Consider the following 25,498-nt stretch of genomic DNA (forward strand, 5'->3'; position numbering starts at 1 on the left):
ACTGATCTTACCATCGTTCACAGCGTGTATCCAGATTTTGCAGAGTCAAATGACGTATCCATCTATCTATCCATCTATCTACACTTTTCAACTATGCAAGTTCATTTGAGCCAAATTCAGTAATGTTAATGAAACTTCATCAGATCGACAAAAATAATGTTATCTAAATAGATGCACAATAAACGTACACCTGGTTTCCTGTTTACAGAGTTAGAAACCTTTTCTTGATGCAAACGATAGGAGAAATAGTCGAAGAAGTTAATCAAAGGATGAAGATATATAGTTGTTCTTTATGTAATTTGTTTACTGTGACGCTGATTTTTACTACAACTCGGTCACCCGGAGAAGTGACCGAGAACTTGCAGCGCGCGTGCAAGACTCGACTAATTTCTCAACTTACGTTCGATTAACGTGGTTTTTTAAAAACACAGTTTATTTGCATCGGAAAACCCAGACCATTCTACACAAAAATAATACTTGTAAATATTTTTTGGAAATAAGGAACATGCAACCCAAATGAACAGAAACAAAAAGTCACATCGACAAATAGTCTCCGAATAAGGGTTTGCCGATCTAAAGTAAATTAATAACAATTGAATGTAATTTAATGCACGTTAATCCCACGTTCCACTCACAAGACTTTTTTGAAGAACGATGTTAATTAATTACAGTTCTAAATTGGATATAAGAAACTATAACGACTGACCTAAAGATGGATTTTCCGGATTAGTAGTAATCAAATCCTTATCAATTATATACGGATGGTTTCATGCTGAACTGTTTTCTCGCTCGAATGAATGCGTCAAAGGTCTTGGCAAGAAGTTTGGACACGTGCAGGCTTTGAAGTACGATGAGAGGTATTACGTACAGCCGATAGGATAAAAATTGCCTTTACGTATAATGTTGCGTTGGTAACAGGATTTAATGTCTTAAAAGCCACCGGATTATTTCCCTTGAAAATCAGTTATTGAAAAGTAAGCCATTGTTTTTTCAATAATGTTAATAATGTAATTCTGAACATTTCAAAATTCGCCCGGTGAGAAAGAGATTTTTCTCATGTTTTCTAGCGCTTCCAAAAATTACGAATTGACAATAATCAATATCTGCCATTTTAACAACTGAGAAAAAAAATATGGTTTGATAAGTACGTCAATATTGTACAGAAGGTAAAATAATTTTTTGTACCTATTTCGTCACATTTTCAAAAAGTCGTATTACTGAAAGTCAATTTTAACAGCTTATCACAATTTGAAATAAATCCACAAGTCTTCTATTCTTCATTCCAGTTAATTTGCAACGAACCTCGTAATAGATTCATTTTTATATTTATTCAAGTACTTGCGTAATTTTTCTTAAGTAAGACCCAATTACCGATTCCAGATTTTGGGAAAAACTCATAAAATAGGTTCATCGTTCTACATATTTTCAACGTGCTTCTTGCAAAGAGAAAAGTGTTTAAGAATTTTTCTTTCATTTTCAAAACTTGAGATATCGAATGTTTTCAACTTATAATTTTAAAAGTCCTCAACAAAGCAAGCGAAAATTCTTCATAGGAAAGTTCTTGAAATGCTTGGAACTAAAAGTAAAGTATTTCGAAATCATTCCAAAATAATTGCAGCTCAAAGTTGACTACCTAAAAACCTTTGAAAAAATAAATTGAGCGTTTTAGAGATGCTAGTGTCGCTTATAAAAGATTTGATATATTTGCTTGAATATAAACGATACACGTTAATATATTTGATTAACATTTAATTATCCGTTGTATAATTTCGGTGTACATATTTCTTGCACGGGATTTTCTCAAGTTTTCAATTTCATGATGACGACGGTATGTTACCAACGTTTTGCATGCGATAATTGTTGGTTATGGAGAACTTTTTTTACTGGCGTGATCAGATGCTTGGTTGATAATACGTGAAACTGCTAATACCCCCAAGCCCAGTCAGACTCGGCAAACTGCTACGAAAAGTAACCTAGGGTTATCAGTCTTTGTATATCCTCAGTCGACGGTATATACGTACATCTTCCATACATACACAATCATTGCCTTACTAGAGATGCGAAATTCGATACTCGGCCATATTGGATATTTCTCAGCATCAGTTAGTACATGAGACAAGAGATGGCGCTGTCAGCTAGGTGTAGTTTGGATCGATTAAACCCGGCTAAGGCTATTTTTCAAATGAATTTCTTATTGTATTAGGGATATTTGAATGCCTGGAAGATTATTTAGTACGTAGTAAACGTTGAAATTTATCTTCCTACATACTTAATGATAATACATGAAAAATCTCTATACAACCCATCTGTGTAGGCCAGCGCACCGTGCGGTTCTTTTTCTTTTTAAGGCGGACATTTTAAATTAGTGAAATCTACAGCAGCGGCAACCCCGTGCAACGAGGATACTAGATACTCGATGCCAGTGTTTTTGTATCTGAACCAGTGCATTGTGGGTATGGCAACCCAAGATGGCGGGAGCTGTGCGGGGTAAAAGAGTGTAGAATTTAACTATCTTCCTGATAAAATGCCCAGGCCGAAACGAACCGTAAGTACTACATAAGAATTAACCTGTGTTGACACATGATAAGGAGTGTGACAAGTTATTAAATCATTTATCTTGATCAGACGTATGGATCGTGTTAAATACCGAGAGGTGCATAGCGAAATTTTTATATTTTGATAGACCGCGGTCAAAGAAGCCGCGCGAGGCTACTCGGATGCGTTTTTATCTCTATGTGGATGATTCAAGTATAAATATCCCGCATGTAATAAACATCCGCCGTTATAATGGTAGGATATCGAATAAGACGTTGTGATTATCATTGCATGTTCTTTGCTGAAGAGAATCCTTTGTTTCGTCATTTGTACGGACGGAGAAAAAAATAGATTTAAAAAAATAACCTTAGGTTGGCAGTCGTGTGACATAACCAATTCGACATGCTTTTTTTTGCAATATCATTCGATTTTTACTATGATTTGCTTGATAGTAATCAACAATAGTTTATTTACCCTAGCATAATTATCATCAGTATTCTCATTCCACATTCTGATTATTCTTTACAGTCGACAAAGAGGTATAAAGCTGAAGAAGTCAGCGAAGACAGCAGTGCAGGTAGTGGCAGTGATTTTGATGACGATGAGGATCCAGATAAAATAGAAGTACCAGGTGAGCTTGACAGCAAATGCAATTTTTTATCTTTCTAAGTGGACTCAGTTTTCTCCATTGGCTTACCCATGTTCATGTGGTATTCAAATCAAGACAACTGTTTGAGAAAGTCGTCATAATGTTTTCGCCACATGGTTCTTTTTTATAGAAAAATGTTTGTCATACTTCTGCTCGATGCAATTGAAGCAATTGTTTGTACGTGCCCATACATATAATGTAAATTTGATAATGCTCATCGCCATGAAAATTCTTAATAGATTGCCATCATATGAGAAGAAATTGTCTATTCAAATAAAATAAAAATTAAAATGGTTAGAAAAAATAACAATGTAATACCTACTTTAAGAGTTGAGTAAAAAATAAAAAGTTTCAAGTAAAATATGCGACAAATTCTGTGTATAGATAACAAGAATACCTGTAGTTAATGACTGTGATAGCTTGCATTAGTTGAAGAGAAATAAGAATGAAGTATAATTGTAATAAAAAAAATGCAATTAACTAAGAAGTCAGTATAGATCAATGATGGCAAATAAAAAACAAACAGATTATATTACATAGGAATACCGAATTACGTATCATGTTGCAAGACAGAATGATTTGAAGTAGCATAGGACTATGTATTCACAAACACATGGTCACAGTAATATTAATATTATCTGTAATACTAAATTATAAATTTAAAATACCAATTAAAAATAATGAATTGAAAGAAAGAGAAAGTTGGCAATGTACTCTGTTAATGAATGCCGGAAGCAAGGAGATGGTTAAATTGTTCCAGGGAAATCCCAAGTTAATAATACAAGGAAAGATCATGAGTTGGGTTTTAGGAAAATCCTTGAATAAATATAGTTTAAAAATACATATAGTTTAAAATAGTGTTTTCACATTTTAAAATAATGGTTCGATCAAATTGTTGCATTTCCAAAAAATTGAAAAATTAGGAGAATGTGATTGACAACCTGGAATTTCGAATGTATGGTATGTACATCTTTATTAAGTAATGGTTTTAACTATTATGATGATCGAGTTTTCTGACGATTATTGTGTACAGCATTTTATTCGTGTCTTATCTCGCAGATGATTTTGTAATTAACTAAAAATTGAAACAGCATTGAGAACTGATTATCAATCTTAAGGGTGTATTACCTGTGCTGCCCGCTCCAAAACGTATTAAAAGAAGAACGTTATGAAAGAAAGATTTAATAAATAGTACTAAAGCTAATCGTTGAATCTCTTTTCAACAAACTTTCCCTTATACAGAAGAAATTTGGAAAACATGAATTGAATATGTAAAAAAAACCCTATCGTTTTCGATATTAAAAAATCACGTTCTTACATGATTCTTAATATTTAACTTGTGCAGAATTCATAGTATTTACAAGCATAATGCGTTATTATTATGTACCTGAAGATTTGATTAATTAGACTGGATCAAATACTCAAGTTGTCACTAAACCCGAGTGTCGAGGATAAATTCCAAAGTAGTGAATGAAGTCTAATTAGTTAGTTAAGAGTAGGATGGTGACATGGTGGTTCAATATGATACTAAACTATTTGTTTATATTGAAATGCTTTTCAATCAGGCCTTAACATTCCAAACTTCAGGCACACCTATTAGTCATAAAAATTTCATCAACAAATACCTTTAGCATATTTAAAAAGTCATAGAACCATTTAATCTTGTTCATAACCAGGCTATTTTTCATTGAAATTTATAGTTTTGATTTTTTTTTGTTTATCAAATGGACATTGTGTAACCTGATCTCATCTCAGTTATACAGATGCACCTTTTATCTCTTTATTTTATCATGATTTTGCTTCATTTAACACTCTTTGAATTGGACTGTATATGTAATATATCCTCAATCACTTAGGATTGTTGATTCTAGTTGGGGCAGCATGTTTCATCGTACAGTACACAGAAATGTATATAATATATTTTAACAAACCTAAATTATTTATTGATTCGGAAAACCTGATAAAGTCTCTTTACACTTTAACATTGGCATATAGTAGCAATTGATCCATCATAACTTGCATACAATAGGTGGTGGAAAAGATCTGGCGACAGCTGCAGGCATTGGCGGAATTAAAGAGGAGAAACCATTGGTTCCAGCTCCCTTGCTCAAGGGACATGGCGGAGTTAGCAGTACGTAAAGAGAATAAAACTATATATTTTCATCAAATATTATCCACAAATATCTTTCATCATTACTGTGGTATTGAAACGTTGGTTACAAAACCCGATTGAAATGTGATAATCTATCAACAGTCGAATGGGTCTCAACTTCACCAATAATAATGAAACAAAAATTTTTTTTTTAATTGATGTGTGCAGTGATTACTTGCTGAATTTTTTGTAGTTTTGCTTGACTTCTATTTTATATTGAAATTTTACTTTCGAGCGCTTGAGGTTTTTAGGTGATTGTAGTTCTCAGTATGTATGTAATGTAAATGATTTACTTTTACCGTCACTGTAAAGCAACATAAAACTTTACTGCTCTGTTACACTTAGCATTCGTGGAACCCTCGCCATGTGAGTATTAATTACTTCAGTACTTGTACCTGCTACCGTGATTTCCTCCTCCTTATAATATATCAATATTTTTTTTTCACCTGCATTATGAAAGAACTCATATTGCCTGATTACTGTACTCTGACTGTAATTTTCACAGCATAATCAAAATTCTTTTATTTTTGCTGTGCAAAACTTTAAATACCATACACATGGAATCAGTTTCAAGGTCACATACTCATCACGTCCAATTTCGGTGCATTCAAATTTACAAGTAAATTTGGTTGCTCCTTCAACAAATCTTCCTGGTGATGCTCATTCATGATGTAGTCAAATTTAACTCGAATGTAATTTCTGTTTGTGGCTGATTGTCTATACATCATAAACTGAACAGCAAACTGATTCAAGCTACAAATTCCTGTTTACATACAATAGAAATATTGAATACAACGAGATGAAATGCATTCAGGCTAAACCCTTTCGACCAATTTGTCCTCAGAGTAAAAAACTCCGTGTTTCATTCCGGCTTCAAGCTGACCTTAGCAACTGTGACTTTTTTCAAAGTTAAACTATATGTTGCAAAAATTACTATCCATAATTATGCATTCTACATTTAAAGATATGTAACACGTACAGGTTGGAATATAGGCCCCTTTATCAAGTCTTACACTTCACAATGAGAATTACTTGTTATTTACACATGATGAATTCTTTTGCATTTTAGTACTCAACCAAAAATTTGCAAATAAACTACCGGGTGGTCTAGTTACAAAAAGCAACGCCGCTCCGGGCTACGAGATGCTTCGTGTCGGTGGGTCTCAGGGGACACCGGCCTTCATGGGTGTAGGTGGAATGGGGCCGGTTGGACAAATGGCTGCTAATAATCCCTATGCATTTCCACCGAGTCTTGCTAGTTTAGCAGGTTACAATCCCGCTGCCCTTTTTCAACATAGTAAGTCACCTTCTGGTATGTGATAATTTTTATTTAATCATTCATTTTTGAAATTGGAATTATTCGCACGGTGGAGGTAAATTGTGTCTGGACTTCTGCATTTTTTTTTTGATGCATGAAAAACTTATTTTATCATTGCATTTCTTGATGTAAAAACATGAAGAGACAAAATATCTTCTTCGCTTGTTCTATTCAAAGTCCTAGAAAGCTCTACCGATTTGTTATATTCAATGACATGAAAAATCATGTTGTAATGTTAGTTCGAAACAGTATAATTGGGATTACCTACAGTGAGGCCTTCTTATAACACGGCTGTTCGGGAGTATGAGCTATAATGAGAGTATCACCAATCCTCCGAGACTTGTTATGGAGCGGAAGTGTCTGATCAACTTTACTATATGGTACACGAAGCAAAACACTTTCCCTATGGGTTGCGCGTAGTCTCAGGTCATAGAAGGTGAAGGAAGTTGACTCCTGAGGCTGAAAATCGCGTGAAAACGGGACGTCTTATGACAAGGCCCCACTGTAATAGAAATACTATTAAAGTTGCCAAAAACTGTTGTTATTCGTTTTATTCAATTTTTCGTATGGGTTTCTCTAGAATTCAACTGTATATTCAAATATTTATAGAAATCAGCAATCATGATTTTTCTTAAAGTTATTAGATATTTTCAACAAAACTTTCACTATCGGATTGTACATTTACTAATCACCAACTTACCCATAAATTAGTTCGTGTCGAAATCTGAATCATACCATTTTCTCGTTTATCTAGCAATGGAAATGAGCAATATGATGGGAATGGGTAGTCTAATGGGCCTTGGATCTATGGCTGGTCTAAACCCATTTATGCTGCAACAATTCCTAACCCAAAACGGAATGCATCCAAATTGGTCTGGAGGATTGTCAGGTGATTATTTAAAAGAACTTAAAATAAGTTGCTATACGTTCAATCTCAAAACAACAACCTACCTATAACTTGTTTACTTATCATCTAATTAGGTAAAGCCGTATCTCAATTGTGGATGAATTCCGGTGATCCGGGAAAAATGAACATGCAGCCGACACTGCCAGAAGAAGAAGAAGTAGATGATGAAGATATGGGTGTTGCAGAAACCTACGCAGATTACATGCCAACAAAATGTAAGATATTGACAAAGATAGATACACTTAGATTTTTGTACAGTGTATTTTTACAAGTTTTTCTGTGTTCGATAATAATAGAAAATTATACAAATAAATCAAAAAGTGGTATTATCAATGACGAAAGATGTTATGTTTAGCAAGAATCGTTTCAATATAAAATCAAATTTCGTTTTAGTAAAACTAGGCCGAAAGCATCCTGATCCTGTTGTGGAAACCGCTTCATTATCTAGCGTGGAGCCGACAGATGTGTGGTATAAAGTTGTCATCCCTGAAGAGATTATTCGGTCCGGCGCCTTGTCCGCGTTGCAATTAGAATCGATAACATATGCATCGCAGCAGCACGAGCACTTATTACCAGATGGTACAAGAGCTGGTTTTCTCATAGGAGATGGAGCTGGAGTAGGAAAAGGTCGAACAATAGCTGGAATAATATTTGAAAATTATTTAAGAGGTAGAAAACGGGCGATCTGGGTATCTGTTTCTAATGATTTGAAATATGATGCGGAACGAGACTTGAAAGACATAGGCGCAGGAAAAATTGAAGTGCATCCATTGAATAAATTTAAATATGCGAAGATATCGTCGGCCGTGAATTCAAACGTTAAGAAAGGTGTTATATTCAGTACTTACTCAGCCCTCATCGGCGAATCTTCTCAAAGTGGGGGTAAATACAAAAGCCGACTGAAGCAGCTATTACAGTGGTGTGGCGAAGACTTTGATGGGTTAATTGTGTTTGATGAGTGTCACAGAGCGAAAAATCTCTGTCCTACTGGTAGTTCAAAACCAACAAAAACTGGCCTTACGGTATTAGAACTTCAAAACAAATTGCCTAAGGCACGTGTTGTATACGCTTCCGCGACGGGTGCGTCGGAACCAAGGAATATGGCTTACATGGTGAGATGTGGTATGTGGGGGGAAGGGACACCTTTTCCGGAATTCACTGACTTCATCGCTGCTGTAGAAAAAAGAGGTGTTGGCGCTATGGAAATTGTAGCTATGGACATGAAGCTGAGAGGAATGTATATAGCCAGACAGCTCAGCTTTCACGGTGTGGCATTCAAAATTGAAGAAGTTCCTTTATCCAAAGAATTTACAAAAGTGTACGACACTTCTGTGAAACTGGTGAGTGTAAACTTTTTACCAACATTTTGTTCTCCAAAGCTGCGACACTTTTAGAAAACCAATAAACGTGAGGGCATCTGATTAGGTATGAAAAATTCCAGAAATTTCGGACACATGTACAGTTTTCATTAAATTCCTAGTCGTAAGTGTTTTTCAATCTCTGGTCACCCTTTTGTAGTAGCAAACTCATTCCTATTGTTAATAATACGGTTACATGTTGTTTCAGTGGGTTGAAGCTATGCAGAAATTTCAAGAGGCTGCTGAACTTATTGATGCCGAAAACAGGATGAAAAAAACAATGTGGGGACAATTCTGGTCTTCGCATCAAAGATTTTTCAAGTATCTTTGTATAGCTGCTAAAGTTAAACATGCGGTAGCAGTTGCTCGTGAAGCAGTGAAATGTGGCAAATGTGTCGTGATAGGTCTACAATCTACTGGAGAAGCCCGTACCTTAGAACAACTAGAGAGAGATGATGGAGAACTCAGTGACTTTGTCTCAACAGCCAAGTAAGAATGAACGTATTCTTTGTATTGTTATTTTTTGTTCGTTTTGTTTGTAGATTTGTAGATTATAATATTTCTATAATGATTTGAACGAAAACATTTTTGAAGGATTAATCTATAATCACTGGCTTTATTATTTGAAGGGGAGTTCTTCAAACTCTGGTGGAAAAACACTTCCCAGCACCTGATCGAAATCGAATACATCGATTACTTGGTCTTGAGCCGCCGAAATCCGGCAAATCTCATAATGGGGACTTTGAGGAAGCAGGAGGTTCAACAGGAAAACGCAAACCAGTGCGTCAAGCTGCACAGAGAGCATCGAAAAAGGTTAAGACATGGTCTACCGATGATGATGTGTCTGAGGATGACAGAAATGGCGGTGGTCGGAGTTCTGGATCGGAGTTTAAACTCTCTGGAACTGAAAGTGAAGACGATAATCGTAGCGACGATGAAAGTAACGCTAGTTCTGACTTTAATCCCTTCTACAGTGACAGTGATTCTGATGCAGGTAATCCTAGATACGTTTTATAAGTTTGGTGATTTTCCATGAGATACACAATATGTCGTGTACACGTATTAGTTTAATATACGTATAGTGTGTTGAAAAGCGATGGTGTTGTTTAAGGTTCTTTGTACATTTCCACACAGATCCGTGGGACCGGAGGAAAAAAAAGGGGAAGAAGCACAAAAAATCACCGAAAAAACGTCTAAGTACGCAAGATAAAATTCAGTCGATGCTTGCAAGTAAAACATCACATAACAAAAATAAACGGAACGGTGAGAGTGGTATGGGAATGCCTGGAATGGGCCTGTCAATGTCGCAAGCTCCACCACGTGATGCTATAGAGCGTGCTTGTTGCATTAAGGAAGAATTACTGGCTCAGATCGAATCTCTTGGTGACAAATTACCTCCAAATACACTGGATCAACTTATCGATGAATTAGGCGGACCTGAAAACGTTGCAGAAATGACAGGCAGAAAAGGTCGAGTTGTGCAGACTGAGGATGGTGCGATTCAGTATGAATCTCGGTCGGAAGTAGATGTTCCATTAGAAACTTTAAATTTAACAGAAAAACAAAGGTTTATGGATGGCGAAAAAACGGTAGCGATCATCTCCGAGGCCGCGAGCAGTGGTATTTCTTTGCAAAGCGATAGGCGGGCTAGAAATCAAATGCGAAGAGTACATATAACTCTAGAACTGCCATGGAGTGCCGACAGAGCTATCCAACAATTTGGAAGAACTCATAGATCCAATCAAGTCAATGCTCCAGAATACATTTTTCTAATATCCGACTTAGCTGGAGAACGAAGGTTCGCTTCAATCGTAGCAAAACGTTTAGAAAGCTTGGGGGCTTTAACACACGGTGATCGACGAGCTACAGAAACAAGAGATTTGTCACAGTTCAATATTGATAACAAATATGGTAGGGCTGCATTAGAAGCCACTATGAAAACAATAATGGGTTATGAAAGCCCACTGGTTCCACCACCGCAAGATTACAAAGGAGACTTCTTTAAAGACGTTGCAGATGCCTTGGTTGGGGTTGGACTAATTTGTAACAGTGAGAGCATGCCAGGCGTCTTGACCTTAGACAAAGATTACAATAATATGTCCAAATTTCTGAACAGAATTTTAGGAATGCCCGTCGATTTACAAAATAGACTTTTTAAGTACTTCACCGACACGTTGAATGCGATAGTGACTCAGGCGAAGAAAACCGGTCGTTTTGATATGGGGATTCTCGATTTGGGTACATCTGGTGAAAATGTTAAGAGAGTAAAATTGTACCGATTTTTACGGAAACACGCAACCGGCATTGCGCCAACGGAGCTACACATCGTTCACGTTGAGAGAGGGATGAGCTGGGCAGAAGCTATGGATCGGTGGGAATCACTAACAGGATCCAAAGAAGGCTTTTACCTGAGTCATCAGGTCAGAAACGGAAAGCAGACAGCTATATTGGCTGTGGCAGTCGAAAGTGGCAAGAAAAAAGGTGAAAATAGAAAGGACCATCTTTACACAGTCTACAGGTGAGCATGAGTGGGAAAATTGTCAAGCAGTCAATTCGATTTTTATCCGTTTAATTAGACAAACGTAAAAACGCATTTCCTATATTGCTTGCTAAATTTATCTATGGCACTTTGTCTGTTGTGCTCAATGACTGTATGTATTGATTAAATTGCAATAAGAGTGAAATTTTGCTAGGCCTAATACGGGTCTGCAGTTGCGACAAGAGACGTTGGGCGAATTAGAGAAAAAGTACAAAAAGGTGGAAACTGAAGAAGCCGAACCACATTGGACTCAGCAGTATGACGCATCAGTAGACACATGTTCTCATGCGTACTGGCGGGGAAATTGCAAAAATACCACATTGGGACTGGATTGTGAAGTTGGATTGCGTAGGCGATCCTACAATGTACTTGCAGGATCGGTGCTGAGCGTGTGGAGTCGAGTAGAAAATGTACTAGCTACAAGATCTGGCCACAATTCAAAGATGCAGGTTGTGCGTTTGAGAACTGGTAAGAAGTTAGTCTGAGTTCAATTTTAAATCTAAATCTTGATTAATTTGACAAAAATACATCTAAATACCGTATTGTTCCGAATATAAGCCGAGGTTTTTTGTTGTTGACAGCATCCGCCAAAAACGTCTTCGTCTTATGTGTGGGTAATTAACAAAAATACCCCAAAATACTGTCTTAGAATTGGGGGTCGGTTTATACTTGGAACAATACGATGGTAATAGGCCGTCTGTTAAATTTGAATAGAAATAAAACCGTTTCTACACAATACTTTATAATTTTTAAATTATGTAAATGTTCTCTATTTTCTGTGCAGATGAGAGCTTAAAAATAGTGGGCACGTTAATCCCAAAATCTTGTATGGAAGCATTGCGCGAAGCTCTCTCATCAGATGCTGAAAAAACTGAGGAGCAAACATTCTGAGCAGACTGCCATGTACTTGGTATGCTTACAATAATTGGTATACTTTGTGAATTCTAAACTTTCTTACACTTACATATACTTCTAATACAATTTACCGTCAATTTATGTGTAATATCAAGTTTTCTTTGGGTAAGAAGAAATGATTATCGTTGATCAATAAATACAGTTGAGCTTCTTAAGAATCGATGATCACTACGAAGAATGTCAAATAAGCCAGAAAAGTTTGACACAGAAATCTGGTTATATGAATCTAGTTAATGTAATTTATTGTAATTAAAGAACGATCGCAATGTATCTCCATGAAGTATCAATTTTTTTTTTTTTTTTTTTATAACTGAATATTCACGACACTTATTCGGAAAGTTCATTGAAAAATTTTCATTTCCAGGTATGGAAGGACCAAAAATATGTACGCATGTCATGAGTGTTGCTGTCCATGCACTGGATGCTGAGCTGATGTCAGAACAAATAAATACGTCATATTTGCTATTCCGTCAAGGTTATGGAAAAAAAAAACATGTATAGATCACAGAATCTAGCGGAATGCGAATTACAGAATGGTAATTTGCTACGTAGTTGTTTCCACCACGAATAGGAAGAAGTAACTCTTTAGATTCGAAAATAAATCTAATATCGCTGTGTGTGGATACGTTTAGTGTAATAGATGATGTGGACGATGGATATTTGTGACACTTTTTTGTTTCTTTTTCTTCTAGTTTCACATCTTCAGGATTAGTCAGAATCGAATAATCGGAAGGTAATCCTTATTTATTACTAAGTTTTTACCATGATAAAATAAATTAATTATCAGAATTATTACTATTAATATTATTATTACTGTCATTCAAAGATGCAAACGACTAAATTTTAAGAAATATTATAGGGTTAAAAGTGAAATCGAGAAAATGTAAACTTTTGCTAAGCTTGAAAGGAAAGTTAGCTACCAAAATTGTTTTCCTATATATCCAACATTATTCGTCTTTTATATGTGTCGTTGGGGAAAACAATTTTGAAATCTTTTTTTCCGCTCTACAAGCCACAAGAAATTGGTCATTTGCAACAATCTCCAAAAAATGGATTTATAAGAATTTAGATAAGAAAGCAACTTATCCACCAACACCTGAAAGCTTTTCTTTTTCTTGCGCCTTGCTGTAGGCGATAATTTTGTGAACGTAAGTCTATGGCGTTCTATTTTACCTTGGTCCAGTATGAAGTACAGATGAAACTCGAATTTTATTCTTGCCGCTTTTATTCTCTAGCAAAAGTGTACAATGCGACGCATCTTCTCTAACAGTGTGACTGAAAGTGTGTTAGGTATTGAAACGTAAGAGAACGTGACTTTCAGTTTACTACATTCTTGTAGGTGCTGTAATTAGGACAAAAAAAACCGAGAATTCGTCACGTATTTCGATATAAGGGTATTAAACATTCTCCAACTTGATTCGGAAATTCATTTCAACACAAAGTTTTTGACTGAGAAGTAACTTTCGGTGAAGCAATCCGCATCACCATTATCAAATATCTTGTTTGAACTATTCAATTATCAATATACATTATTTGTTTAGAGTTATCTATATCACAACCCCATATATCTTTCATATTCACATGTGTGATCCAAATCATTGGAGATTTTTTATAATCGACATTTTCAATAGAAGAAATTTCAATAAGTTCTTATGTTTTTCAAACATTGAGTGAACTTTAAAACAATTCTTGATTGACGAGGAACCCTAGGTAAGTCGACCTCTCTGATTTTGATCTTGCTCACATATCTTTTAGTGCATCGAAAGCTAATAGACACATATTTCTTTTATCTGCTAATAAACGGTTTAAAGGGGTGAAAATAACATCCAAAGATGGGCACCCAATGGGGTAGTTTCTCAGTTTCGTACTGAAGCACTTGATGTACTTGAATGAAACATTCAAATACATTAATTATACTTGAACGAAACCAATGCTGAAATGTTCCATTCACCAGTAGACACATTTCTGCTTTAGGTTGATTTAAATACATTAAGCGCTTCTGTTTGGAACTGAGAAACCTATCTTCCCGGGTGCTCATCTGTGGGGGACATTATCACCCCTTTAAACCATTTACTAGTAGATAAAAAAAATATACGTCTGTCAGTTTTCATTACCCTACAACATATATGAACTAGATCAAAATTGAATGTGTCGACCAACCTGGGGTTTCTTGTGAGTGTCACTGACATGGTATTGTTTACTTCAAATATAATACAGATAAGTAGTTTTTTAACAGAGGTCTTAAATTGAGGAGTTGTAAAATTGTTTCTTTAATAGCTGATAGATTTAATCAGTGCGATAAAAAAAATTGATAAAAAAGTTGGGAATGGAAACACCATTTTATACATTTTTCGCTTTGTTTAATTTTTTTCAGTTCAATCTGATTCTGGTCGATAGCCAGTACTTTTTCACTGTGTTCTTAGATTTCGTATATACATTGTATAGGACTCAAGGACGATTTGGCTGTGCATTTCGCCAGGTCTTGCCCCGTGGCTGGCATAAGTTAATGTTAACTTTTAATCTATCCAACTTTTATAAAAATTTGACCAAATTTCAGCTAACTTAACTTTGCTATGTGGAAACATGCCAAATCAACCAATACTGAAAATAATTATATTATTGAGTATAGAAAATTCGTTGACAAAATCAAACCTGTCTGATTGGCACTAAAGAAAAAAATCTTATAAACTTTCCTGGTGAATATAGATTCGTGCACTTGGGTATTTTATGGTATAGAACTAAAAGAACTCTAAAACAACGCAAACATGCCCCTAGCCATACAAAACAGCATAGTGCATGGAGGTCAAGCAACTACGATTATTTGTTTTGCGCTGGTAATCTAAGTTACGTTATTAATTGGCTTAAGTTGTTACGAAATGGATTCATTGACAGTTTTGGTTGCTTTAATGTGTTGGTTTTTTTTTTATTTTGAGAGTCATCTACAGAATTGAATTGCACCTGAATATACTTTAATGAACTCATATTCAATCAAAATATTACAATACCAATTCTTTCAATATTATTATTAATTTATCTTTATTTAACAAACAAATGTTCAATCACGAAATGTTTCCAACATCTCTCGTAAAAAATCATGTTTTGTTCCCTAATGTAATGTTTAACCAGTAAGTGTTTCAACGTAAAAAACAAAAAACTTAAATTTTTAAAACTAACTAAACTTCACACTCTATAAAAAGGTTGAACGATAGTGGTGTTATATTGTCTTTTAAAATGTTATGTATTATTTTGTATCCTATGAAGTAATTATTTCATCAGTATTAGTTTTTGATTGGCGATTAAATTTTTCCACATATTTTACTTTACTATGGACTAAATGAAATTTATCATGCTTTTATTCTCAAATCATCTGAATAGCCTGAAAACTTGGCGCATATAATCGATAACTAAATGCGTTCACCCGAATGTCCGTTATTGTGAATATATTGTCAAAAGTTAATCGGTGGCTTATGATTGTTATTCCTTCACTGATGGTTTTAGATTAAAGGCTGGGCATAGTGTCGTGCATATTTTCATTGTTCTTACATTCAATATAGCACTTTAGCGCATTGAATGCTGTATGAAATACGAGCAATGCGAAATTTAAGGTACAGAATGCAAAGCGTATTGTATATGAACCACGCTAAAAGTTTAGCTGGGATAATGCTTGAGTTCAAGGTACCATATGTAGGTAATAGTAGGCAACAGTATGGTTTAGTATACTACTAAATAATATAAATATAATAATTCAATTAATGATTACTATTAATGTTAGACACGCTGAACATGATATATTTATATTCACAATAATACCCGTGGTGTATATTAGGTGTTTGTATGGATCGCAATGCAAGATGAGTGTCTACCAGATAACTCAATAAAAAAAAAAAATCCTACTTTTTTTTCAAACCTCAACAAACGTCTTCAAAGATGACACAATATGATTTACGTTTCTACATTCCTCTGTGTTTTCTGTAATTCATATCGAAATATTTAATTTTGTACCAAAGTATGCATCATTTTCTACCATCCCAATTCCGTGTGAAGATTGCTTAAGAAAATTTATTTTTCAATTGTCATTGAAATTGGCACATGACTAAGTCTCTTTACTTAACTCACACCTACACTTAGTTGTGAGATAAAATGAAGTACCACAGATAAGTGAGCAATTTAACACTTCTGCAGGCATATAACTGTATAAATCGACAATTGACTTACAGTTCAATAGCGTTATTTTTGTTTTTTCTGCCAGCTATCGCATACAGTATTGAGAGTCGTAATTCAATCTATCTGAGTTACAATTACACAACAATTACATAATTTCAATATAGTTTTGATGGCGAAACAAGTTATGTGTACGATGCATAGTTTCCCTGTATCAACTTTGCTTGAATACAATCGTTTTTAGAATTATTGTGGTTGTGTACTTCCCATCATTTTTGCACAAATATTTCCCTTTGAAGTAAAAACTGGGAAAGAGTTGTTATCACCATCCATAAGGCAAAAGGTGTTATGTTGTTACTATTCACGTTGCAATAACTGTGATCTGTAATTTTTACTGAAGGTGACATCTAGCATTCTTCCTTCAATTTCTTAGTTTTGAGATTCATTAGTAATAGCGTCCATGTGAACATGCATTTGAATTGAGAGACTGTGAAAAGGAGGAATGTGACAATACACCACATACATTCACTATCTATGCTTTACCTTCCTATGGGCCAATTTTTATTTACTTTACGACACATCTGAGTATGATATAAAAGTTGTAGGGAATGTGGATTATATTATCGATTGTGGGAGGACGTAAAATTTGTGGAATTTTAATTTCTCAGCTATAACGGATGTACATACAAAGTGCAATTATTGCCGTAATGAGACCAGTGTTTCACATCCAAATAAATAAAAATCACATCCAAAAAAGTAACAGTATTTCGTTCTTGGTATTTTCAATTAGGAGTTAAAACTATTTCATCCTTAATAATTTTTTACCAATTGTACGCTATATCCGTTAGCTTGGTATTAAAATTTCTCATTCAGGTTGTAAGAATTGTGGAGAACATTTTAACTTGTACCCGTACTTGTTACAATCCATTGCATATCTCAATATTGATATCAGATTTTCCAATTCGGTTTTTCGTAATTGTAAAGCACAGTTATTTACAATTTCCGTAAAAATGCAGAGGAATGTTGATCGATACTTGGTACATACGATGTTATTTTACGTTGTAACAATAAAGTTTCTGCACATGATTGGGCGTGCAATATAAGGTATTATTATATGTTTATGCTTCTTTAATTGTAATTTCACCCTCATCTTTCAATATACCCATGTCATTGAATATAGGAATACACTTCATTTAGCTTATTGGCGACTCTAATTATCCGATATGGTAACTAATAGAAATACCCCTCGTTATTATAAGTATTGATTAATAATTATTATATGTTCTATATAACTATAGAAAATCAACAAGCGTTCATAAATTCACGAGAGAGAATTGGTAAAAGATCTGTACAGATATATTAGAAAAACCGTTCCTTAATAAAAGTATTTTAATTATTGCTCTCTGATCATTCGTCTTGGCAGATTCATCATTGATTATTTTTCATTACTTGGCTTCGTGGTATTTGAAAAAAACAACTATCTGGAAAATGATGCGTATGTACGTCGTACTCTTTATTTCAGTCTGACATATTTACATATGATACATAATCACCAGCACATTAATGTACTAACCAAGCCATTTCAATAAAGTATTAACTTACAGAAATCTAGTAACGGCTCATTACTGATATAATTATTGTAGTATAATGAGATTGTAATAAAAAAATAGAAGACATTGGTAAACTTTAATATTACGGGGAAAACAAAAAAGTTGGAGTTAATGGTGAAATTTTCTAATGTGTATTTTACAGCAGTCATTGAACAAACTTCTAGGTAGAAAAATGCTGAATGCAGGTACGTGTAACTAGTGAGTGAGTACATATATGAACGACAGTTTTTTACGCAGTCAGTCAGTAAAGTAAATTTGGTTAAGGATGATGGTCAATTGGACAGTCGGTATATATATTAAACCTGAATACCTTTTCCGCATGAAAGGTTTGAAATTCTGTAAGTTTACAATTATTAACTTTTGGCACTAATAATCAGGTAATCGCATTTGTAATTCATTTTAGTGCTTCAGAAAGTCAAGATATAGTGTAAACTTGTTCTAGAGAGAAAAGATTTACCAATTACTTATAGCTGAAACTACTTCGAATTTGTTAGTGTCTCTGCTGGCACGTTAATCTCGCCTTTTGCTTTATGTACTGTATTTATGTAATTTTTCAATAATGGTCGTAGGGTCAGAACGTCAATTCAAATCATTTGAATGTCTTAAGATGTTGAAAAATCATGCACGTAATAATATCGATGCTCAAAATATTCGTAATAAAAATTTCAATCATTACTCAACTTGAGTTATATTTTAATTTTACATGTCTATACGTTTGAATCTATTTACACCGAATATTTGGTACCAAGTCCTAGTTTTTTTTTTTTTTTAATGTCAACTCAATCCAACTTAATGAAATGCATAAAGTAGCATCAGAAATGTACAAAATCCGATAATCAGTCCTAAAATAATAGAGTCACGGCGTTTTCGAATATTTATTCTTTGCAGTAAACTGTTCACAGCTGGAAATCGATTAGAGATGTCGTTGAAACGGGTTTGAATCCGTTTGAACGTGTGGCGTTGCGATACCAAGTGCTCTCGTGTTTCAACTGCTATACTTATTTGGTCATTGACCAATCGATCAGAGCTGAAATAGAATCAATGTCATTTCATCATTTTAAGATTAACTAAGGAATACACGGACTTACTGTTAGCATGTAAGGTTTTGTTCATGATATTTCTTTACTTCCGAAGCTTCAGTGAAACCTCACTATTCTATAAACTCATCAGATTAAATGTTGGCTGCTTGCAAATAATACTCACTTGTGTATGTGCTGACTTTCTTTCAAGTATTGGTCTCTCCTATTGAGACCACTGCCACTTTTATAGTTACTGAAATTTAACAACATCTGGTTAGATTAATAAAAAATCATTTCCGCAGCAAATGCCATTACTCATGGCTACTTGAATACAACTGCAACTCCAGATTGTATATTAAGATGCTTGAAAGAGGAACTAGTTTAATTTTATTAACCTGACCTCACTTAAATCTGTTATTTACACTCCAATTTTGAATCACACAAAACTTGAATGGGGTAACAATTTATAATGCATATTTCGATCTCTATTTTTCCTATGAATTAGTCATGATAATTTTTCATTGGTATCACACAACTTTGCAATGAAAATTTTGCCTTCTTGTTCTATTTAAACTTTTGCAAATCCTGCTAATCCTGCCAGAGTCCAGATTTTGAGGTATATTCAAATAGTAAATAACACATTTCATGAGTACTGTGAAAAAAAAATATAAGTCAGATATTTTTGGAACGTCTATCGCAGATATAATACTGTAAGAGGTGCATACTCAATTTCTTTCCGCACGCTGCTAAGGAGATCTTCTCTATCACGTCTGGCGATGAAGTTATTTTGAGTTTTATTGAATTCCAACTTATAATCCTTTAAAATTTCTCTGTGACGTTGTATCCTATGCAACATATGCCCTCCATCAGGTTTTATTTCACTCATTTTGTCATTTACTGCAGATAACTGGAATCAATAATAAAAGCAAGCTCACAAGCACTATTTCGTTATTTGACTTGTTTTTTTAATTGAAATTAGCAAAGTTAAAAGCATAGGGGGAAGTCCCCCAGTGCCAGACGCGTAAGGATATTCGTAAATAAAATCGTAACCTACGTGAAAACATAATGGTTTTTATTGTTATGTTCATCTTTGGAGTATTTTCAATGATATAGTAACTTTGTGAATTATTATATAACGTTAAACTAAGTAAAAAATATTATTGTATTTAGTAGTAAATACCAGTAAGTCAGAAAAGAGGCACCTAGTACCGGACGCTGATAGTACGAATGGAAAGAAATCATTAATAAATCTTGCAATGGTCACAAATATATTGCTCAGAGAACTCAGGAATATCTGCGTACACCTCGTGCACCAGTTCTTTAAAATTTGAGCCCTGCATGGTACTTTTTTGTAGTTTATATTTCAGCGCAGCTTCTCTACCGGTCATATTTCCACCCAAGATCATTTGAACTGCCTTTTTCATGTTTTCTTCGGACCATCTTCCTTTTTTGAGTATTTTCGATTGGTTAGTTATGGTAAAATATTATTAAAATAAGTAGGTGAAAGTTTTGTATAAATAACAAAAATATGAGAAAAAAATGGATGTCCGGTACTGGGGGACAAATCGAGTGTCCGGTATTAGGGACCCGTAATGCACGCGTGAATGACAAAATATGTGCTCGTTCGCAATATATCAACTTTCATTGGACATTGTTTGAAAGAATACATACCAAAAAATATGCCAGCGGAAAAACAAAACAACAGAACCACTAATTTTTGAAAATATAAGCATGTGAAAATTAGGTGCGACGAAAATTTATGCAGACTCAAACATGAACTGACTCTCAGCAACGCACGAATGCACGCTGCTGCATGCGGTATATACCCCCATCATTACATCCATTGCACATGTCGAATCACGCAAGAAAACTGTAGATACTGCTTTGACTATGGGATATACCATGTGTGTCTGGTACTAGTTGCTGTCCGGCGTTACGGGACTTCCCTCTACATGAAGATTAGAGTAAACTAATTGGCTGCTTGCTAATGAAGCTAGAGCCATATTTAAAAAATGTCATGTTTCAGGCTAAGTGAAATTAATTTATTTACCTTGGCGAATAGCGATTCTATCTCTGTAGCCATATTTTCAAATACATGCTCCTCATCGAGCAGAGGAACAGTATCGCTACTAGAATGAGCAGATCCTGCTTTGACACCCAATTTATTGAAGGCATCAAGTTTCGCATCAATTTCATTTTCAAGATGCTGAGCTTGTTTTCTTAGTTCTGAAAGTAATTTAAAAGTGCAATAACTTATCACTGATTTATATTAAAATATTTTTTTCATTCACACAGCAAAGTATGAACTTTCTGTAGAGCATGACCGTTATTAAGATGAATCTATTGTTTTGTTATGCTGTTCATGATGATATGTTTATATTTTATTGTGTGACTGTACAAGGTTGACTATTCAATGTTTATGTGTAGCTCAGGAAAGGGAGCGATAATAACAAATAAAAGCATGATCTTCATGCAGGGTATGCCACTTAGAGCATTGTTAAATTCATGTAAATTGGAATGTATTTACTTCTGGTTATTTGACACGATACGCTATGTGAGATCTGTCAAAAGTCAAACTGAACGATAGCATCGAACGGGAGTGAAGAATTATAAGATTTCCTTTCGGAATATCATACGAAGAAAGAATTAATTTCATTTTATAATTTAACGTTATTGCGTTACGATATTTTATTGAACACATAATTTATATTGCCAATAAATACCTTCCCATCCGATAACACCTGCAACAGTTGCCATTTTCTACGATTTAACTACTCCACGTATAGAGGCAAGTGTGATGATCACAGTGCTTGTTACACCGTAGAGCTGACAGTATGTATAGAGTGGGCCTTTACCTACCGTTGACTTACCACTGGCCAACACAAAAAGTTTCATAAAAAATTTTAAATACACATGTGTTGCAAGTCCGTGTATTGTATTAGATGAAATGACTGTATAGATTAAATAATTCTCCTGTTGGAAGAACGTCATTTCATATAGAAGATTTCTTTTATATCCGTGATCCCGTCGTCAGCATAAAATATCTTTAACCAACGCATTGAAGCAGATTAAAGTAATTTTTCCCGGTTTGAATTTGAGTCACATACCATAGAACAGCCAGAGTGGATTGCATCTTATTACTTAATCAGAAATGTATGGACAAGTGTCGTCACCTGCATTAAATTCTATAAAATCGTAGGTCAGTAGGCGCTTGTAGTACCGGTATATCTACCGTTTACGTTAGCAACAAATGCTTTGCTGTATTACACAACGTGAAAGCAGTAGATAATGCAGTGCATATTCACCATAGCAAAGTGTTACAGTCGTGGTCGAAACCGAACAAATCACAAACATTAAGAAATGATACCATTGCGACATATACGAATAAATAATGAACTTTGTAAACTCAAAATTTACTCCAAAATTTTTACTGTTTTCTATTAGTATGTACAATCTCCATTGAAGGGTTGAAATTGGGTTTTCGCAGAGGATTAATCAATCGTTACAGGTGACAGTGTTACACGAGATGAACCAATGCTAAATATCTATCTAGAAATCTACATCATCGGTAACATTATCATTTTAGTTTCAATCCTGTGTTCGTGCTTTGGAAAAAAAACTGGGTTTGCGATTCTTCTCTGTTTCATACATTTTTACGTATCGCCAGACTGTGCATTCGTCGCACGCAGCTAGATCGTCATCTTCAGTTTGCCGGTCCAGACTTGCTTTTGCACAGCCGAATCGCTCGTCGTCATCGGGCATTCGCTATTCGTCAATTCGCCGCTATTTCCTTTCAAGTAACCGAAGCAGAGCCACGTGTGTCAACTATACCTGTAGGTTCGTAGCGGCATCAGTTCAAAATATAGATCGCCGTGTTCAGTTTGTGTAACATGATTTGGTAAACAAGCTTAAATTTGATAATTGATGGAATCCCGGCGCCCTCGCGAGATATAGCCATACAGAGCAAGAAGCAGAAGAAAAGGATAATTAATATAATAATCGTAAACGCGTGGCTCGACGTAAAAATTGCTTATTGAAGTAACAGCAGCCGGTGAATATCGAAGGTGAGTTTCATGTCTCGAGTGTTCATTCTTTTGTACAATTTTCTCGTTTGTCAGCGTTGTGTTGTTGTTTTAATGTTTGTTTGCTGTTTTTTGGATAGTGCGTAGTTACGTCGTCCGCAAGTTTATTCAGTCGGTTCAGGCAGCCAGTTACAGTACAAAAAGTACGAGTGAGCTTGGATTTGAGTGTTATTACTGTATGCAGATTCGTTGCTAAATTTATTTGGCTTTCTAAAGTTTGCTAAATACATTATCGACAGATTGAGAGTCAAATTACTCTCGAACGGATTTTCGACTCAAAGTCACACGCGTTTTACGACGTGAATATGCCGAGATCGTCTTTTGTCACGGTTTCCTGTCTTACTTACTGATAAAACGGACTTTGCGAAACGTGACTTTCGTTCGAGTTCACGTCTCGGAATTCGGATCGCGGATCGATGTCGAATGTGGATGCAACCCTTTAGTATTATTCCTTGTGTATAAAAAATCAACCTTATTGGAACGTTAGCCGAAAGGAAGACTCGACCGTTGCAAGTTCAAGAGTGCTTTGTTTTTATGTGTAGCTGCGTTCATAGGATGCGTAAAACGTAATGTTCGAAAGCATGTTTTGGTTCGTGTTTATCACTGGTGAGTATTTCTTCGAATTTCGAGTCATTGACTTCATCTCTTCCGAATTTCTTACCGGGGACCGATACTATAACCCTTATTTCGTAGCGTACTGTAACAGAAATTCATACATTACAACGTTACGTATTTGAAAATTTCAAGTGGTTTGACCTCGGTAAATTTTCCGTACATCTTACGGATGACGAAGTGATCGTAAATAAAGAACACAAACGAATGTAAATCGTTCATTTGTTTTTATTCCTTATATGACATTTTTTAATAATTGTATTAAGTTCTGAATGCTACTTGTGTGGATTTGCAAGTCACATTGTTAACAACATATTGTCTTGTCTTAGCTGATTACAGAAACCAACTTCAACAACGTTGATAGACGTGGTTTACTGGATTGAAAGACCCGGTCACTAAATCTTAAAAAACATTATGTGGTAGGTGTCCAGATTAATTTATTGCAGAAATGTGACAAGTCCCAAACAATCCAGATCATTTTTCACTCGATTATGTCATTTACAACATATTTGAGTAGTGGCATAAGCTAATACACTAAAATTGCATGTATTTGGTCTCAAGTACAATATAGATTTTGAACATGAAATAGTAAAAAAATGTGCTGTTTCACCTGATTACAGGAACAGACTACGGCAAGATTGATTGTCATTACAAGTGAATATCTATATTAAGTGGTTCTAGCAATCAATGCTGGAAAACAAAATGCAGATGCTGAGCACGTCAGAATCTTGTAGAAGAACGAAAAATAGATACTTTTGAAATCATTCCTGATTATACTATGATCCTACTTTCACTTTGAGGTATTTATCTTTTATTGTTAGTTGAAATTTATTGCTATACACGCCTTGATTATATTATGGAAGAATATTGTAAATTTTCTATGGGGGATGGATTCATATGGAAAATAAGAAACTTATAAAATATTGTTATTTCTTACTCGATTACAGGGACAGACTACATCGCAGCACTATTGACCGCTTCGAGCAATGATCTGAACTAAGTAACCCGATCAATCGATGTTCGAGAACAAAGTGAAGAGTAAACCAACTGCTACAGTGAAGACAATTGAAAGGTATGTAACAACGATTTTTAATTACATTGTCGCTTTTGATCGGAAATGATAGCAAACATTTTGAATGCTGCCCACTGACTTTATACATTCCTTCAATAATTGTGCTTATTTTATTAGCCATTTATTATTTATTGGCCCAGTTCATTTATTAATACGTCACAAAAGACTGAAATAGAGAAAAAAAATAAAAAATATTCTTACACGGTTAGTCTGTAGTGAGGTGAAATCTGATCCAAGTATATTGTGTGAGTAATATTCTGTTATATTCTTATTGCACTGTTAAAAGTGTGTAATTTTACTATTCCTATTCAATCGGAGATGGTACGAGTACTATATTAGCAGAATGCGGTTCGATTCTACAGAAATCAGTTCTACAGAGTACATTTTTTATAGAACTACAAACTCGTTTCTACAGAATATTTTTCTACAGAATGTTTATCCAAACAATATTTTCCTACAGAATAGTTTACACTTACGACACAGATTAGAGTCATCGGAAAACTATTTTTATTGAATTTTACTGAAAAAGATTAAATCGGTAGTGTTCTCATGATGATAACTATGCTTTG

At 34.8% G+C, this 25,498-nt stretch overlaps 2 protein-coding genes across 9 annotated transcripts; one reads left to right on the forward strand and one right to left on the reverse strand.

Moving 5' to 3' along the window:
- The first annotated feature begins 2,442 nt into the window (after positions 1 to 2,442).
- On the forward strand, positions 2,443 to 18,750 carry sno (strawberry notch). 8 transcript variants are annotated; one of them, XR_006881952.2, is made up of 15 exons: positions 2,443 to 2,545; positions 3,064 to 3,166; positions 5,214 to 5,315; positions 5,682 to 5,702; positions 6,406 to 6,648; positions 7,409 to 7,543; positions 7,636 to 7,776; positions 7,955 to 8,901; positions 9,128 to 9,408; positions 9,549 to 9,913; positions 10,054 to 11,437; positions 11,613 to 11,926; positions 12,243 to 12,368; positions 12,738 to 12,909; positions 13,066 to 18,750. XR_006881952.2 is itself a non-coding variant. In XM_046615306.2 (14 exons), exons 1-13 carry the CDS (start codon positions 2,525 to 2,527, stop codon positions 12,347 to 12,349), a joined length of 4,164 nt encoding a protein of 1,387 aa, XP_046471262.1. In that variant the 5' UTR covers positions 2,443 to 2,524; the 3' UTR covers positions 12,350 to 12,386; positions 12,738 to 18,750. The 8 variants fall into 8 exon arrangements, 7 of the variants coding, with proteins under 7 accessions (XP_046471262.1, XP_046471261.1, XP_046471263.1 ...); XM_046615306.2 differs by having other exon boundaries at positions 12,243 to 12,386; positions 12,738 to 18,750; XM_046615305.2 differs by having other exon boundaries at positions 12,738 to 18,750.
- A 116-nt stretch (positions 18,751 to 18,866) lies between these two features.
- Gos28 (golgi SNAP receptor complex member Gos28) lies at positions 18,867 to 22,006 on the reverse strand. Its single transcript, XM_046615315.2, has 5 exons — positions 21,887 to 22,006; positions 21,214 to 21,389; positions 19,889 to 20,070; positions 19,348 to 19,416; positions 18,867 to 19,171 (listed from the first exon to the last, which is right to left on the reverse strand). Exons 1-5 carry the CDS (start codon positions 21,918 to 21,920, stop codon positions 18,934 to 18,936), a joined length of 699 nt encoding a protein of 232 aa, XP_046471271.1. The 5' UTR covers positions 21,921 to 22,006; the 3' UTR covers positions 18,867 to 18,933.
- Positions 22,007 to 25,498: the final 3,492 nt, after the last annotated feature.

Source organism: Neodiprion pinetum, chromosome 3 (genome assembly GCF_021155775.2).
Source record: "Neodiprion pinetum isolate iyNeoPine1 chromosome 3, iyNeoPine1.2, whole genome shotgun sequence".
Lineage (NCBI taxonomy): Eukaryota > Metazoa > Arthropoda > Insecta > Hymenoptera > Diprionidae > Neodiprion > Neodiprion pinetum.

Excerpts from the sequence above, each read along its gene's own strand:
- sno (XM_046615306.2), top strand. The coding sequence starts at position 2,525 with ATGCCCAGGCCGAAACGAACC. Across the intron at positions 5,316-5,681 it reads GGGACATGGCGGAGTTAGCA|CATTCGTGGAACCCTCGCCA; the intron begins GTACGTAAAGAG and ends TGTTACACTTAG. Across the intron at positions 7,544-7,635 it reads TTGGTCTGGAGGATTGTCAG|GTAAAGCCGTATCTCAATTG; the intron begins GTGATTATTTAA and ends TCATCTAATTAG.
- Gos28 (XM_046615315.2), bottom strand. The coding sequence starts at position 21,920 with ATGGCAACTGTTGCAGGTGTTATCGGATGGGAAG. Across the intron at positions 21,390-21,886 it reads AGGTGTTATCGGATGGGAAG|AACTAAGAAAACAAGCTCAG; the intron begins GTATTTATTGGC and ends AATTACTTTCAG. Across the intron at positions 19,417-19,888 it reads AGCGTGCGGAAAGAAATTGA|TAACTATAAAAGTGGCAGTG; the intron begins GTATGCACCTCT and ends GTTAAATTTCAG.